Genomic DNA, 18,581 nt, shown 5'->3' on the forward strand with positions numbered 1-18,581 from the left:
TGTTACCTATGCTCACAACTGGAAATATTTTTCTTGTGGAAATCCTGCATTCAGCTGAGTTTTAATGTCTTATCAACATAGACATATTTGTAGACTGTGATACTGAACACACTTATTAGGAGATAAATAATCTCCCCGTGTCTTTGCAGAGGGGCGGCATATAAATCAACTAACTAACTAACTAACTAACTAACTAACTAACTAACTAACTAACTAACTAACTAACTAACTAACTAACTAACTAACTAAATTCCATTGAACCCTGTTAGTATTTTCATCAGATAATATATTTATAGGATTATATTGTTAATATTTAATGTTTTGTTTTGGACAAATTTGTAATAGTCAGTGGTCAAGTGGTTTAAATATACAGTAGGTTCTGTAGATGTTACATGTTTTAGTTGCTTCTTTTTATTTATTTATTTGTGTAAGCTATTTCAGGTAGATAAATAGATAGATAGGAATTATTTATTCTTTATTGGCCAAGTGTAATTTGGACACACAAGGACACACAATTCTTTATTGGTCAAGTGTGATTGGACACACAAGGAATTTGTCTTTGGTGCATATGCTCTTAAAAAAGAAAATATACAAGAATATTCAAAAGGTCAAGAAGCATGACATAGGGGTAAAATAAGCAATAAAGAAAAGAATCAATATTAATAAAAATCTTAAATATTACAGTCATGTAGTCATAAGTGGAAGGAAATGGGTGATAGGAAAAAACTAGTAGTAATAGTAGTGCAGACTTTGACTATACTCGAGCAACAGAAGACACCTCGAAATAACAATAACAAATTGAGGACAAAGACTGACATCCTTGCTCCTGTCAGTGATGTGATATTGGATCAACATTTTCTATGAAGGGAGAGAGAAATACCAAACCAGTCCAAACTAAAATAACCAGACCAATTCTTGCTGTAGAAAATAAGGTAATAATACTTCTTTGGATTCAATGACTAGGAAATGTATTTTATAAAGGATTTTACAGTGAACCATTAAGTTGTCATATAAATGAAAGATTTAAATAATATATTTTAATTATTCCTTCTATTAGTACAAATGGATGACTTCGGGCTACTTTCCTGTTCCCAATTTTAGAGCCCCTTAATAAAGGAAACCATATTTTCAACTGCTGGTTTTGTAAATGAAAGATCAAAAATTCCAGTGTCGATAAATGTTATAAATCCATGGAATCCCTCTTTTAGATGATTCCAAGTCACAGGCACTCCATTGTCCTCTAGTCTTTTTTTGTAGAGCAGTCCATCATCCCGAAGTACGTCATATTCACAGGTCAACATGTATGTCTCAGGAAGTTGCTTTACAATGTCATCCTCACTGATAATTGGTGACTGCATTGTCTTATCACCAAGTTTAGATGCTTCATAGAGTTCTTTCGAAAATGGAGCTGGCATTGGGGGATTATAACCTCTGGCTTTAAACTCGCTGGGGATAAGATCTGCACTAATCCATTTCTTGAATTTCTGCTTCAAGTCTTCAGGAACATGGGCATTCCTTCCCAGTTTTTCTTTGTCTGCAGATTCCTGGTTAATATATTTTAAACCAAAGCTTAAAACCCGCTTTCTGGTTAGAAAAGGACCATACTGGTTTTGAAGATGGGATGGTAGCAGAAGATCCAGTCTCTGCAGGAAAGGATATATAAACATCTGTGCTCGGATCTTTGGCTGATTCCCTATTTTGACCATTTCTTGACAAACCAAAGCAACCAGCGTTCCACCACTACTATCTCCAGCAAGAAGAATGTGATTTGGATCGACTCCATAGTCTTTGGCGTGTTTCATAAAATACAGGGTGGTTGCTAGGGCATCTGATATCTGGGCAGGATGTTGGTGCTCTGGACCTAAACGATAGCTGCAAGAACAATAAGACTTTGTCAGACCTTGAAATTTTATCGGAAGGAATTAGGTATTCTGAGATAGCCCCTGAAGACAATATATTGTTGGGTTCCAATAAAAGGATGCACTATATCAATTGTTTAATTTTAATATATTTTTACTATTCTGATAAGGAGATGGCAGTTGGACATCTTGTACTTTCACTGCTGATAGGAACAGTAATTCCCTTCTCCTTGGATGTATCTCTCTGCTACTTCTCCCAGTGCAGAGTTGTTCTGTAGATTCCTTCCATTTCTTTGTTTCAGAGCAAAGGATGGGGCTACAGAGCCACATACAGAAAACAAGGAGGAAATATTAGCCCCCTTACTGACTACAATACGTTCTCACACCTTATTAATGGCAATTTCATTTCAAAATGTCATGTAGCTGTGCTCACTTACAATGTGGGATCTGCTGTGGTTTGTTTGTTTGTTTGTTTGTTTGTTTGTTTGTTCGTTCATTCATTCATTCATTCCCCATCTTACCATAGGGTAACTCTGGACAGCTTATAGTTACATAATAGCTAAAACATAAAAAGTTAAAAACAAACATTAAAACCAAAGATACACAGGGAGGACGGAGGCGGAGTGTGGGCCAAGGTGGGAACTGTTATTCTCAATCAATCACCTTCACAGTGTTCTTCTTCCACTGGAACCCTAAGCTGACTGGCACAGCCACATCTTTAGGCTCTTAGGACAAGAGCCTAAAGATGAGGGCAAGATGATTCAGTGAGCAGGAGTAACAGCAGAGAATGCTCTTCTCCTGGACCCTGTCTGCCAGAATAATTGGGCTGACAAGGCCCACAGAATGACTCTCTTGCCGACATGATTGGTATGGGCCAATCCCAGTGTTATGAGATGGTCCAGGGGTGGGCAGTAGGCAGGACGGGGTGGAACGCAGTTCCACCGGCGGAAATGAAGATGAGGGTGCAGCTCCAGCTGATCGGCAGCTGTCACTTCCTGGATTACTGGTCTTAGCTCAGCTCTCCTTTTCTTCCCTGCTGCTGCTGCATCTGGGCTCCTTGCTTTTTTCCTCTTTCCTCCTTCCTGGCCTCGGATGAGCTTCCCTCTCTCCTGCCTGGCTTCTCCTCCAGCCTCCCACAGTCACCTCCCGCCTGAGGTGCAAGCAGAAGGCATGGGTGGAAGCAGGTGATATTTGCTGGTTTTCTGAACCACTCAAAATTTCTGCTACCGGTTCTCCAAACTGCTCAAAATTTCCACTACTGGTTCTCCAGAACCTGTTGGATTTCACCCCGGTTCAAAGTTACCATGGCCCTGAAAAAGTGACTTAGGACTGTTTTTCACACTTACTAGCAGGGGTAGGCTACTTCCCAGATGGGGACGAATGCAGTGGGGTAGCAAAAATGGAGCTCCACCCCAGAGCACCCAATTTGCACTGAAAGATGTTGAAATAAAATGCAGGGCATCCTGCATAAGCCACGCCCACAGTGTGGTAGAAATTTTTTTGGTAGCCCTTCACTGCTTACTACCACTGCAGTATCTCCAAGGTCACATAATCAAAATTCAACTGACTCATATTTATATTGGTTGCAGTGTCCCAGGGTCATGTGATCACCTTTTGTAAACTTCTAACAAAGTCAATGGGGAAACCAGATTCGCTCAACAGCCATGGTACTAACTTGCCAAAAGCAGTGATTCACTTAACAACTGGGGCAAGAAAAGTCATAACATGTTGCAAAACTCGCTTAACAAAGAGTTTAACTTAGCAACAGAAATGTTGGGCTCAACATTTCATGGTCGTAATTTGAGACTACCTCTACTTTTTCAATTTCTCCCCAAGGATAATGTATCTCTGCCACCAGGGGGCAGAAGAATTAGGCAATTACAGTGATCCCCCGGTTATTGCGTCCCCGACCATTGCGAACAGGGTAATTCGCGATTTTTCAACCCGGAAGTCAAAATACCATCTACGCATGCGTGCCGGGCACGCATGCGTAGATGGCAGCGGCTTCCCTGGGTCTTCCCCCTCTTGCTGGCATCAGCGAGGAGTTTCCCCACCGCCCACACAAACTCCTCGCTGCCGCTCGCCCGCCCTTCGCCTGCCCACGCCGTTCGCTCCCCCTCTTGCTGTCGGGAGGGCGAGAAGCCCTCCCCAGCACCCCGCTCGCCCGCCCTTCGCCGCTCGCCCGCCCTTCGCCCTGGCGGAGAAATTCCAGCCCCCACCTGGTCCCGCCCGATCCTCCTCCCTGAGGCAGCTCGCCCTCCCATGGCCGCTTCCTCCACCCTCTATTGCAAGCCCTCGCCACCGCAGCCAACGCGCGCTGCGATCTTCAAGCCCGGCTCCTTTCGGCCCAGCATCCCGGGCCAAGCAGCTGCCTTCCGTGACTGAGCCTGGCTGGCCCGGAAGATCGTAGCGCGCGTTGGCTGCAGCGGCGAGCGAAGCCAAGCCGGCAGCAATGTCGCCGCCGGTGCAGCCAACGCGCGCTACGATCTTCCGGGCGAGCCAGGCTCAGTGACGGAAGGCAGCCGCTTGGGCCGAGAGGAGCCGGCCTTGATCCGCCAATGCGCGCTACGATCTTCCGGGCCAGCCAGGCTCAGCGGATCAAGGCCGGCTCCTCTCGGCCCAAGCGGCTGCCTTCCGTCACTGAGCCTGGCTCGCCCGGAAGATCGTAGCGCGCGTTGGCTGCAGCGGCGAGCGATGTCGCCGCCGGTGCAGCCAACGCGCGCTACGATCTTCCGGGCCAGCCAGGCTCAGCGGATCAAGGCAGCCGCTTGGGCCGAGAGGAGCCGGCCTTGATCCGCCAACGCGCGCTACGATCTTCCGGGCCAGCCAGGCTCAGCGGATCAAGGCCGGCTCCTCTCGGCCCAAGCGGCTGCCTTGATCCGCTGAGCCTGGCTCGCCCGGAAGATCGTAGCGCGCGTTGGCTGCAGCGGCGAGCGATTTCGCCGCCGGTGCAGCCAACGCGCGCTACGATCTTCCGGGCCAGCCAGGCTCAGCGGATCAAGGCCGGCTCCTCTCGGCCCAAGCGGCTGCCTTGATCCGCTGAGCCTGGCTCGCCCGGAAGATCGTAGCGCGCGTTGGCTGCAGCGGCGAGCGATGTCGCCGCCGGTGCAGCCAACGCGCGCTACGATCTTCCGGGCCAGCCAGGCTCAGCGGATCAAGGCCGGCTCCTCTCGGCCCAAGCGGCTGCCTTGATCCGCTGAGCCTGGCTCGCCCGGAAGATCGTAGCGTGCGTTGGAGACAGGCTTTGAGTTTTGGCTGCGGGGCGAGGGAGTTAGGAAAGTCCTACTTCTCCCCCCGCAGCCAAAACTCAAAGCCTGTCTCCTGCTGCCCGGTTTAGCCAGGACACGAGCGGCGAAATGACTTGGAGGAATGTGAAGCTGAAACCGGCCGGTTTCAGCTTCACATTCCTCCAAGTCATTTCGCCGCTCGTGTCCTGGCTAAACCGGGCAGCAGGAGACAGGCGGTGGGCTGGGAGCCGCAGGCGAAAGGAGCTCGGGCATTGTTCTCCGGATCCCGCCCGCAGCCTGGAGAGGGAAAGGGCCGCCGCGGGGCTGAGCGGGCGGGGTCCGGAGAACAATGCCTGGCGCCGCGCTCCGATGCCCGAGCTCCTTTCGCCTGCGGCTCCCAGCAGCACTTTGAATCCAGCAGCTTCTGCTGGATACGGGCGGTGGGTGGTACGAGCGGCGCGGAAGCCAGGGGCTGTGGCAGCTCGCCCCCCCATCGCCCGTATCCAGCAGAAGCGGCGGGATTCAAAGGGATTCAAGGCTAACTTCTGCGCTTGGCTTGAGGACTCAGCTCGGAAACTGCACGGGTGTTTTAAAAGGTCTCCGCCGGCATGGGGGGCTTCCTACCACCTCCCGAACCCCCAACTCGGGTTTGGGGGGGTGCTAAGAAGCCCCCCATGCCGGCAGAGACCTTTTAAAACACCCGTGCAGCTTCCGAGCTGAGTCCTCAATCTTCGGCTCCTCGCTAGCGCTGCGGAAGTAAAAACACCATCTGCACATGCGCAGATGGTGTTTGTACTTCCGCAGCGCTACTTCGCGAAAACCCGCTCATTGCGGGGGTTCCTGGAACGGAACCCTCGCAACGAGCGGGGGATCACTGTATTTCAAAACAGATCTGAGCGGTCTCTGATAAAATAAATTTGGATTTGTGAGCCTGATTGACAGAAGACAAAAAGGATGCAATCATATGGCAGTTTTTGGCAAAGTTGCACAATGTGCAGTGTTTTGTTCTGCAGATCCTTAAAGTATAATTTATTCTGCTTTTCTTGACAGAGAAAGCCCAAAGAAGGGTGCCGGACACTGATCCCACTTTTTCTGACTCAGTTGAGAAAGAGGACAAATTAGCCATTCCCCCCCCCTCCTCTTTTTCTTTACTTTTATGACTGGAGGACTAGGAAAGAAATGAAGGATGCCTTAAGGGCAGAGACTCTTCCCTAGGACTTTTTGAAGAATAGCAATACTGTGTCCTGTGCCAATCCAAATGTTCCTTTGATCTGCTCCAATTTTATTGCTTTTCCTTTCCTGATGTTTAAACTACACCCCCAATGGAAACAAAAAGTCATTGTTGGTTGTGTGATAACTGGGGGAAGAGAGGACTGAGGGACTGAATCTCTCTTTGAGGCTGAAAATATATTTTGTGGGCTACACAAGCGTCCCTCGAAGATATTTGCAAGGCGGCCACGTGGGCGTCGCCGTCAACTTTTATAAAACACTACCGCATTGATTCATTCGCCTCTTCGGAGGCAGCCTTTGGGAGGCGGGTCCTACAACGGGTATGCTCAAGTCCAGCGACCGTGGTCCATCATTCTCCCTCCCTTTGATTGGAACTTGGGTATATCCCACATTGGACTCTCCTTGCAAGTGCATTGGAGAAGAACCATTGAACTTACCTGAACGGTCTTCTCGATGCACTGCAAGGAGAGTCCAAACCCACCCAGTTTTTGGTCTAGGACCACTAGTTTTCCTTCGTTTTGTTTTTGACTGAGGGGCTAGGGGGCGGGACCTGCCTAATATTCAAATTGAACTCAGTCCCTACCAATGAGACTAGAGAATAGGGAGACAGAATTGCAGCCATACTTATTAATTATTATTGTTGTTATCATTTTTACCCCTTTTTCCTATTAAGCAGTGCCCAAGCCTAACAGCAAAAACATTAAAAGATGCATAAAAATAAAGTAGTAAAAGCATACATATAAAATCACTTACTCTACAAATACTATCACTGAATCACTTTCTCGAGAAAGATAGCAGCATAGTGTGTTATAAGTTCCTAGGGGAAAAAATAAGTACAGTATTAATGTTCAGATACTTCCACATTGCAAACTTATCATTGACCTTGTCTTGACTTATGACCAAATAATTTCTTTCTATCGCAATGACCCTACCTCAAATCTAAAGAGGAGTTACATGGGGCTACCTTTGAAGAGTGTACAGCGGCTGTAGGTAGTACAGAATGCAGCTACGTGAGCAATCATGGGCTTGCCAAGACATGCCCATGTCTCTACAGCATTCCGCAAGCTGTACTAGTTACTAATTAGTCTCCAAACACAATCTAAATGCCCTACATGGCATGGGACAAGATTACTTATGGGGCAGTCTTCTGCCTTATAGATCCCAACGGCCGGTCAGGTCCCGTCAGCCAGACAATGTCATCTGGCAGGGCCTAGGAAAAGAACCTTCTCTGTGGTGGCCCCAGGTCTATGGAACAAGCTCCCCTCCGAGTTACATACTATCCCCACTCTCCCTGCCTTCCGTAAACTTTTAAAGATCCACCTCTGCCGGCAGGCCAGGCCCATTGAAATGTTAACATCTTGCCCCCCCACCCCCCAATGAATGAATGTGTGATGGATGATGTGTGAATCGGTTGTTAACTTTTAATTATGGGGATTGTAATCTGTAAATTTTATTTAGATTTCTACATGTTGTAATCTGTCCTGAGTCTCAGGAGAAGGGAAGCATAGAAATCAAATCAAATCAATAACAAATAAAATCAAAGGAGATGTTTGCCATTGGTTTACATATTTACAATTGAAAGGAAGATTTAGACTATCATAGATTTTTTTTTTAAATTGATTTTGTGAAAAATGAATTGGATATCCTGCTCTGTGGCAGTGATGAGCATCTTATTGCTAAAGTTTATAAATTGTTATTGAATTTGAATTTGGAGAAATAGGATGTAAAGCATTGTATGATTCAGTGGGCAAATAATTTTATATATAGTGCAGTGCTTGAACTACAGGATGAAAGATCTAAACTTTGCATTGAAAAATATATAAGATGGAGTATCATTGGTATCTAACAGAAGATAAGTTGTCAAGAATATATAAAGGAATTTCAAATGTTTGAAATGTAAATGTAAAGAAAGAATTTTTTATTATTTGTGGTGGATTAAAGCAAAGAAATATTGGAGTAGGATTCACAGTGTAATATATAGAAGATTTTTAAAGTGAATATAAAGATAAAACCAGAGACTTTTCTTTTAGCATAAAGAGCTTGAAAATTTGAACTTTGATGTTATATATGTTGGTGGCAGCAAAATTACTTTTTGCACAAAAATGGAAGGAAGCTGTGATTCCCACAGTGGAGGAATGGCTGCAAAAGTTGATAAAGTTAGCAGAGATGGCTAAACTGACAGCTTTGATTAAAAAAGAACACAATTAATTTTGTGGAACTTGCAAACTGCTTTTGGACTTTGTTCCTGAGGTGGGAAAAAAATGATACTTTGAGTTTGGGTTTTATTGATCAATAGGTTTGATTTTTATAGAAGTGGCTAGTATATATTATATAAAATTAAAAAGTTGAGATTTGATGTATTCTACTGCACTGAAATGAGTCAATGATTCCCCCTCCCCCCTCATCCTACCCTTTTTTCTATTTCCCCCTTTCTCTCCTATTTTACTTTTATTTTCATTTTCCTTGCAATTTTTTATATGATGTGTAGAGCTCTCTGAGGTTGGTAGTTTTCTTGCAGATGTTGTATTACTGACTTTCTAATATTTGAAACATGATTTTTGTAATACTGTTGCACAACATGGGTTACTTTTTCTTTTAAAATTGGTTTCTTTAAAATATAATGCTAATAGTTTCCCAGAAGACTTAACCTTCAAGAAAAAGCTTCTCTTTCAGAAACCAGAACTGAGCAGGAGAGCATTCAGTACATTGTACTATAGATAAGTTTTAATTTCAGCTGTTTTCAAGCCTTCATTAACCAAAAACATAGCCAAACTCAACCTTGGGAATCACTGGTAATATACACTGCTCAAATATATATATATATGTGTGTGTGTGTGTGTGTGTGTGTGTGTGTGTGTGTGTGTGTGTGTGTAAAATCAAACTGTCCACTTAGGAAGCAACACTGACTGACAGTCAATTTCACATGCTGTTGTGCAAATGGAATAATTGTGCAAATGAAATATTCAATGAGAATATTTCATTCATTCAGATCTAGGATGTGTTATTTGAGTGTTTCCTTTATATATTTTTTTTGAGCAGTATATCTTACCCATATCCATTTTGGTGTTTTTCATTTGCAAATGTTTCTTTTATTTGTACTTTTGTACTCTTTTCTATGGCTATACTCAAATGTTATTGGATGCTTTAATTCTTGTGATGTAACTGGACAGATGACTATTTCTAACCCAATCAACTTTTGCTTAGAAGTTCTTTTCTTATGCCATAGAAGTAAATGTAATCCATTTCTCGAGGTTCCCCATTTTCATGGATTGCTTTTCAATGATCATCTAACTTGGTTGCTTATTGGAAAAGATAAGCCAAGGTACAACCCAGGGCCAGATTTGGCATCATTACCAGACTAGTACCATTAGAAATTGGGACAGCAACATCATATACAAATCCAAATAAGTAAGTAAGTAAGTAAATATATCTCTATATATAGACAGAAGAGACTATTTGTATCTCAGGATTGTACTATGGAGTCCTTGGTGAGTTTTTCTTGCAAATGTTTCATCACTAAACTACATAATATCAATGCGATGTTGTGTCCCAATTTCTAATGTCCCAATTTCTCCTCTGAATTGTGTCTTCTGTTTTGAACAGGCCACTTCATTGAAAGGGTACTTGGGCGAGAGTATTTTGGTTGTTGAATTAAAACAGGCAATGCAAGAACCATTTTTAATGGCAAGTCATTTCAAAATATACATACTGTACAAATGGATACTTTAATTATACCCTAAAAGATGCTCCTTTCAGATTGATGCAATATTATGCAAAATTGTGCATTAAATCTTTGTATTAGGAAAAAGCCATTAGCCAGATAAATAATTTTCTTCTTTCTATTATAGCATTTGAAGCATCAATTAGTTAATAAAACATGTATTTCTAAGCTCTAAAGAAGGATATTAATTCTAGTCGTGTCTGGATTAGAATCTGACTATCTGAGAAGGTATCTAACTGATTAAGAATCTAATAGCCATCTTGAGCAATCTGAAGCAATCAAAATCTCCAGGAGCAGGCTGTCTAAGAAGTCTTGGTTTGTAGAAGACCACTTTTGAAACAGATGGAAAAAGATCTTTTCCTGGACATTAACTTTAGATTTGCATGGCAGTATATTTCTATAATTGTTCCACAGCTGAGACTTTGTGTCTACATTCCAATTTCAGTAAAGCTTTTATACTCAACTTGTTTGGACATCCAACAATTGATGGTTTAAGTGCATAGGTATGCACATTCCAGTGGTGAGATTCAATTATTTTTACTACCATTTCTGTGGGCATGGTTTGATGGTCATTGAATGGGTGGATGTGGGTGGGTGGACATGAGAGTGGGTGGACATGGCCAGCTCAATATCACTCCCACCCAATCTAATTGTTCTCCCCCTTAGGAAATTTCTCCTTAGTCCAACTCAAAATAAAATAGCACAATAGCTGCAATATTTTGAACAGAATAAAATAACAGAGTTGAAAAGGACTTGGGGGGGTGTCTTCTGGTTCAACTCTGCTTAGGCAAGAATTCCTCTCTTAATTGTGGGGAAACCATCCTTTTTCTTTCTCCCTCCCTCAGTTTTCCCATAATACTGACCAATTACAAATATATGTCATCCATGAGAATTTTAAAAGGAAAAGTTAATATATGAAATATCTTACTTTTGCATCCAAACATGCCACATCCTCCATGTAGGAATATCAATCCTTTTCTTGGGCCAGGATTTGTCTTTTTGGGCTGATAAATCCTTACTGGCACATTTTCAAATGTTGTATCTGTAATGCAGAGCTTTGGGTCCTTCACTTGTGGTACTAAACTCATTGCAAATCTTATAAACTTGACTTGACCACAGATGCCCAATTTCTCAAAAATCTTTCCCTATTTTACAATAAGAAAAGATTGTAGATTAGAAATTATGAATAAAAAATAATTTCACCAAATTCTAAAATAAAAGATAGTCTTAATTGCTGAATTGTTGCACAACTTTGATGGGTATAAAGCACTAGTGGCAATTATACTTAAACTGATTCAACACAAGGTTTTCTTCTTCTTCTCAGCAGCACTATTTATAATAATTAAACCTTTTTATACGAGCAGCTTCAGAACATAAGAGAACATTTTAAAAAACCTCATTCGTAAGTTTCAGGATTTTCCAAACTCTGGGAGAATTGGGGTTGGGTGAACAACTCTGAGACAAAACACATTCCTCCTTGCTCTGCATGGATGTGGTGATATGGTGCTGCAGTAGTTAGAATGCAATATTGCAGGCTAACTCTGCTCACTGTCAGGAATTCAGTTCTGACTAGTTCAAGGTTGACTCAGCCTTCTATCCTTTTGATGTTGGTAAAATGAAGACTCAAATTATTGGGATCAATATGCTGACTTTGCTGAGAGGCAGAAGCCAAAATGTAACGGTGGCAACATTTGGTGTATAAGACGCACCCAGGTATTCACTCTTTTTTGGGGGTAAAAAGATGCATTAATTTTTCTCCAAACATATATACATGAAATATCATATACCTTAAATGCAATACAATATAATATATCAATCATTAAATATAATAATCAATACCAACCACAACAATTTCATATCTATTTATCTCATGCTACTTCCTTTTCTAGTTTTGCCACCTGGATTACAAAGATTGTTTTGTTTTCTATTTAGATTTAAATGCTATTGCTTTGTTTATCTGTTAGCTGTTTTCTCTTGCCTAATAAATCTAAGCCATAGTGTTTCAATCATTTTCTTATATCCTTACACATTCATTCATATTTATTGACCCCCATTTTCCATAGTTAAATGCCCTTTTTAAAAAAGATTTCAAATTCACTTATCTTCAAACAAGAAATATCAATTCATATTGACTATCTTATCCCTTATATCTAATTAATATCCTTTATAATACAGGGGAAAACATAAATTATTCAAATTCCAAAGGCCTAAACACATTAACTTATTTTATTACTTAATCATACTGTATCTTCCCTTTTTGTATTACAAGTATATCATATGAAATTTTATTCAAAAAATTAAAATTATATCAAACTATGGTATAATTAAACTTTCCCAAAATTTTCTCTTAATTGTATCATTAATTTGTCATTATCCACTATATCTATAAAAAAATTAACAATCATTTCACAAGTATCTCTTTTTTATTTTTTTCCACAGTAAATCCCAGTGTAAAAATCATACCCTATTCTTTTTTCCACAGTAAATCCCAATGTAATAATCATAGCTTATTCTTTTTTCCACAGTAAATCCTAGTGTAATAATCATAGCCTATTCCTTTTATTTATTTTTTCACTGTAAATCCCAGTATAGTCATCATAAAGTTCTGAATAACCATTAATCACCCATGTTGAAAATTCTCTTACCATTATTCTTAATAATCAAATAGTAATCAAAGAGTCAAATAACAATCAACCATTTTCTTTACCAGATCCCTGATAATGTCCCTCTTCTTCACCGCCCTTCCAGTTTTGACCTGGTTCCAATTGAACCAGATCTCCAGGCAACAGGGATTCAGGATTCCCTTCTAGAGCACGGGGAACTCCATGTCACCATGGCACTTGGCCATGCCCCTCTCCAAAAAAAAGATGTGTCTTATACAAAAAAAATATGGTACTTATTTTAAAATATATGTGTGTCCAGTCCTTTATACAGGTAGTCCTGGACTTACAACCATTCCCTTAGTGACTGTTTGAAGTTACATTGAAGGCACTGAAAAAGTGATTTATGATTGTTTTTCATACCTTTGACCGTTGCAACAGTGTTATGGTCGTGTGATCAAAATTCAAACCCTTGGTAACTGACTCATGCTTATAAGACACTCATGCAGTGTCCTGGGCTCATGTGATTACTTTTTGCAAACTTTTGATAAACTAAAGTCAATGGGGGGATCCAGATTCACTTAACAATTGTATTAATAATGACTGCAATGATTCAGTTAAGAACTGTGGGAAGCAAGGTCGTAAAATGGAGGCAAAACTCATTCAATAACTGTCTTGCTTAGTCACAGAAATTTTGGGCTCCATGGGGATCATGAAGCCAAGGACTACCTGTACAATGTAATTCTGGGTAATTGACAATCACAGCATAGAAAAATACACTCCTTTGCAGGATAAAACTGTTAAACACAAGATGCTGTAGCACCTCCCATACCAAGTACACATGTGATAGATTCAGCTCCCATCCCAGCCTAAGGCCTGGGAGAAACGCAAGTCTCTATGGCCATTAGAAATTATACATTCAAGACATGTTAGTTCAATATTTATGTAGCATATATGGACAAAAAGTAAAAATAAAATTGGCATACCAAAACAGCATCTATTATGAAGGTTGCCCAGAAAGTAATACACCAATTTTTTTGCTTCAACTATTATTTATTGAACACGATGAAACTGACACACAATAAAGAATGATGCTTCTTATACATTCCCTATTCCACATAATCTCCATCCTTTTCTATGGCCTTCCTCCAGCGAGACACAAGGGTGTGTATGCCCTGTCGGTACCACTCCTTGTTCTGGTCACAAAGCCATTTCTGCACTGTGCAAATCACCTCTTCATCATCCTCAAAATGTCTTCCGCAACTCATCATATTTCTGTTGACTGTACACAAATGTTTGTGAATGTTCCCAACAGTTTCTTTCTAAACAGTGAGAAATTCAATGATGATACGTTGCTTGTAATGTACATCGCTTACAGATGCCATTTCGAAACACGCCTGCAGCTACGCTAGAAAAACACAAAATTTATACACATACTCCTGACAATTCAAATAATGTATATCTAAAAGTCCCATTCGTACCATTACTGTAGGCTGAGGGAAAAAAATGTGGTGCATTACTTTCTGGGCGACCCTCATACAATCAGGATTTTTTAAATCCCACCAAACTGGTTTGACAAGCTTCATCTGAAGATGCCTCACTCTATTTCTTTCCTGAGGCAGTCTCTCATATTGTTCCTCACCTCACATTTAAATATATTAACCAATTATTTTCAGTGCGAGCTCTCTATTCTTCAGGAACTTCATTTCTAGTGCACTGTCTTGACGAGAGGCCTTAAAGCTCCAATAACTTTGGCTTTTGAACTTGGATGGTTTCTAACCAAAACAGATTCAGAGATATAGGATAAAACTATTCCTCTAGAAACAGATTTATCAATCATATATAAGAATCCCAGATCGGAAGGAAGGAAGGAAGGAAGGAAGGAAGGAAAGAAAGAAAGAAAGAAAGAAAAGAAGAAAGGAAGGAAGGAAGAATCTTCTTACCAAATTAAATGTCGAGATCGTCACAAAATGAAGCAGCCAGATTTTGAAAGGCTCTTTGTCACCCAGATGAATATCTATTTTCCTGGTTTTAAAATAAGGAATCAAAAAATATTTCAGGAACCAGTTCTGAAGAAGTGAAAAACCACTGAACAACTGCATGTTCAGTCGTCTTTACAAAGTCCTGAACTAAAATACAGGTACTGCTCTTTTGGCAAGAACTACTTGAGGATTGTAGCAATTAAGCTTCCATCTAAAGCCAGTTAAGAATGAGCAAGATTTTGGAATGAAGCATTTATAATGACAGGAGGAGGAATATATTAATCAAAGTATCATCCTTTATTAATGAGTAGGAGTGTCATCACAACTAGGACAGGATTGCAATAGAGTAGGCTAAAAGAATTTATCCTTCTTTCTTGTGGACTCAGTGTAAAGCCAACATTGTTTCTCACAATTCATGTTTGTAGCCACAAGGCAATAATTATAATTAGTTGGGCTGTTCCATTAATAATACAGATCCAGATTCAAAGGACATAATGCAATTTGAAGCTTAACTGGATGTTATTTAGGATTTATTGGGAACTTTCCAGTAAAGACAGTTTTTGCATGGTTTTTAACCCTGCTGTTCTGTTCGGGTCGTATGTGACCCGAAACCAAGTTTGAGTCCCTGTAAAACATTTTCCCTGCATATCTGAAACTTGAAATTCCATGAGTTTTCATCATTTCAGGGGTTCTCTCTATGAGAATTTTTTTTGGGGGGTGGGGGGTTTCTTTCTTGCTGAAAAAAAACCCCTCCCTAATGTTATGTTCCCGGGTCTATTTGACCTGGACTGCAAATTGATCATTTTAGGTACTTATATTTGGTCTTTTTGAAAGCTTTTTTCACCTGGAAACAGGTTTGAACATTTCTGCACACAATGATATGAAAATTGAAATGAAAAAAGTAAATCTTATTGGTTTATTTCGTGGATATAATGCATGCCCCCCCCCCGTTTTTGTGAATTTTTTTCAATTTTTCCAGTTCAATTTTTTCAATTTTTCCAGTTCAATTTTCATATCATTATGTTCAGAAATGTTCAAGCTACCAATCCCACACCAACTTTAGTAAAATAGAATGGATTTTGCTAGCAAAACTATCCATAAAGTGAAGACTATTTCAAAAAAAACGGAGGGGCATGCATTTCATCAACAAAATAAACCAATATGCATCAATTTTTCCAGTTCAATTTTCATATCATTATGTTCAGAAATGTTCAAGCTACCAATCCCACACCAACTTTAATAAAATAGAATGGATTTTGCAAGCAAAACTATCCATAAATTGAAAAAATTCACAAAAACGGGGGGGCATGCAATATATCCGCAAAATAAACCAATAAGATTTACTTTTTTCATTTCAATTTTCATATCATTGTGTGCAGAAATGTTCAGACTACTTTCCAAGTGAAAAAAGTTTTCAAATTGACCAAACATAAGCACTTCAAATGAAGAGTTTTTGGTCCGGGTCGTATGTGACCCGAACATAACATTAGGAAGTTTTTTCGAACAGAACAGCAGGGTTAAATGATGGGGTTTTTTAAAGATGTTTTTAATATTAGATTTGTTTACATTGTAACACTGTTATTATTGTTGTTGTGAGCCGCCCCGAGTCTTCGGAGTGGGGCAGCATATAAATCTAATAAATTATTATTATTAAATTATTATTATTTTCCTTTTTTCTATCTCTTTTTGTGAGTCATGTCTATCTCACTGCACTCCATACTCACTATAGTGCAATGCTCCTGGTTTGGGCAGTACGGTGGGTCATCTTAGAGCCAGTAGCGATTGCAGCACGAGGCTTCTCCCACTCACCTGGATGATACCATTGGGGTTTTAAAATTCTCTGCGTAAGTGCAAAGTTCTGCGCATGCGCAGAGGGTGAAATAATCCAAATGGCAGCATCTGGGCTGATAGGGGTAGCCTTACACTGCAATTGCTACCGGCTGTATAATGACCGACCAGCCTGCTTGAGCTGGGAGAATTTCACCCCAGTTGAATCTCTGCTTCTGTAAGTATAGGAACTATTTGAATAAATCTTTATTAATCTTTATCTTCTTTGGTGTTCACTTTTTGGGGGAAATTTGACCAACAATAGCAATAGCCAACAACAGTCATTCACAAGAGCTCAAGAAAATATGCAGGCATGCAACTGCATTAAAGGATATATAATAGGAAGTATTTTTATATGTGGCTATTCCTTGTTTAGCAACTATAGTTGGGATCAGCAACTAAGTTGCTAAGCAAAATTATTGCTAGGTGAAATTATGATTGTGCTTATTATCTGATTTCAGCTTTCAAACCTGCCTAAGAAATAAATGAAAAGTTACTTTTTAAAAAATCACTGTTAAATAAAAACTATTTGTGCTGCATAGTATTTACCGGTACTTATTTTCTTATCAATTTATTCTAAATTTTATTGTATGGTACCAGTTGTGGGATTCAAATAATTTAACAACCAGTTCTTTGCCTTAATGATCTGTTGGATAGGCATGGCTGGGTGGTCATGTGACTCGGTGGGCGTAGCCAACTCATTGTCAGTCTTAATGAGGAGCGCTTTGCCTCACCCAGCCTCTTATGACCATGGGGATGCTACAACGGCCGTAAGTGTGAAAAACAGCCATAAGTCACTTTTTTTTAGTGCCATTGTAACTTTGAATGGTCACTAGACGAACTGTACTAACAGTTCCACTTAAAGATACCAGCTGGTTTCACTCACCTCATAAGATATCCTATGGAAACCATCCAGATTTAAGGAAAGATCACATGCCCCTCAGAAAGGCAGTAAAACAATCAGTGCCAAGCTTGCATCCTGCCTCTTGGAAATACACTCAAAAGGACAGTGCCAAGAACCACTAAAGCAGTGAAGGGAGACCCCCTCCCCAGATAGCCAAAGCACTTGAGATTAGCCTAACTAGAATGATGCAAAGGAACAAGCACAGTAGCTGTTGCTTGCTAAATAATATCCCAAGTTATTAAGTCTAGCTGTATTGCCAAGGATGTAATAGGGGTTAACGAAGAGACAGTTTCTGTAAGCAGGGCAATAAAGATTAGGCTAGAAACAACACTAGAATGTTTCTTTCCTGCCTTCCATACAGGATTAAATCTTGTAAAGTAGGAAAAAACAAAACAAAAAGAGATTTCTTCTAACAACCGATTTTCTTAATTACTTAGAAAATTAGCTACCGGTTCTACCAACTATTGAGAACTGATAGAATTCCACCCTGATTTGTAACTGTTCTAAATTTTGCATTTTTATTGCTAGGTGTAATAACAGAGAACTTCCTTTTGGGAATGATTAAAAATATAAATAATGTAAATTGAATGAATGTTTTTAAATGTAAATATAGATATAATTGGTTCACCTGTTGGTGTACTGTTGAGGATTTCTTTTCCAATACATGTAGTATTTTCAGAAGATGATCTTTCAGAGAAAAAAATATTTAATATTCTCAGTTTCCTACAGTTCAAGTAATTATCTACCTACTCTTCTCAGCTGCTGCTGTTTCCTTTTTTCAAAGTATATATGTTACACTCATAATAAACAAACGGGCATATATAACCTTATCCACTTTTCCCCAATGCAAATCTGTCACTGCAATTGAATTTAATACGAAAGAAAAATACATCATCTTCATTTGCTTGGAAGTAGTGCTAATTTTTGTTTCAGAACAAAACTTTATTTGGTATTTTGTCAATGTATGCTTTTCTTTTTGTTATTGTTTACTAACCTTTCTTGATGCCATCTTGTAATATGTACCTGCTCACAAAATGCCCTCTGTTCTACATAAATAACACTAAGTATATAGTATACACAATAAATCCATACATATTATAGATATTTTTTTTTAAAAAATATGAGAGTAGTATAATTCACCCACCCCAGCATTCAGTTTGACTCAGTGAGCAGTGTGTTTATGAAGATATTTTTTAAAATCCTTCAATCAGTGTTCTGTGGTTGTTATGGA

The 18,581-nt window shown here is 40.1% G+C and overlaps 1 protein-coding gene across 1 annotated transcript; it reads right to left on the reverse strand.

Annotated features, from left to right (window-relative positions):
* Positions 1–1,051: 1,051 nt before the first annotated feature.
* Positions 1,052–14,739, reverse strand: LOC139155630 (arylacetamide deacetylase-like 4). Its single transcript, XM_070730836.1, has 4 exons — positions 14,581–14,739; positions 10,966–11,182; positions 7,070–7,133; positions 1,052–1,872 (listed from the first exon to the last, which is right to left on the reverse strand). The coding sequence occupies exons 1-4, from the start codon at positions 14,737–14,739 to the stop codon at positions 1,098–1,100; spliced, it is 1,215 nt and encodes a 404-aa protein (XP_070586937.1). The 3' UTR covers positions 1,052–1,097.
* Between the last annotated feature and the right edge of the window lie 3,842 nt (positions 14,740–18,581).

Source organism: Erythrolamprus reginae, unplaced genomic scaffold, assembly GCF_031021105.1.
Source record: "Erythrolamprus reginae isolate rEryReg1 unplaced genomic scaffold, rEryReg1.hap1 H_35, whole genome shotgun sequence".
Classification (NCBI taxonomy): Eukaryota; Metazoa; Chordata; class Lepidosauria; order Squamata; family Dipsadidae; genus Erythrolamprus; species Erythrolamprus reginae.

What these genes read in the sequence shown, in the direction of transcription:
- LOC139155630 (XM_070730836.1), bottom strand. Translation starts at nt 14,739, where the DNA reads ATGCAGTTGTTCAGTGGTTTTTCACTTCTTCAGAACTGGTTCCTGAAA. An exon ending in CGATCTCGACATTTAATTTG is followed by an intron (nt 11,183 to 14,580) that starts GTAAGAAGATTC and finishes ATTGTAAAATAG; the next exon opens with GGAAAGATTTTTGAGAAATT. An exon ending in TCAGTGATAGTATTTGTAGA is followed by an intron (nt 1,873 to 7,069) that starts GTAAGTGATTTT and finishes TTGTTCTTGCAG; the next exon opens with CTATCGTTTAGGTCCAGAGC.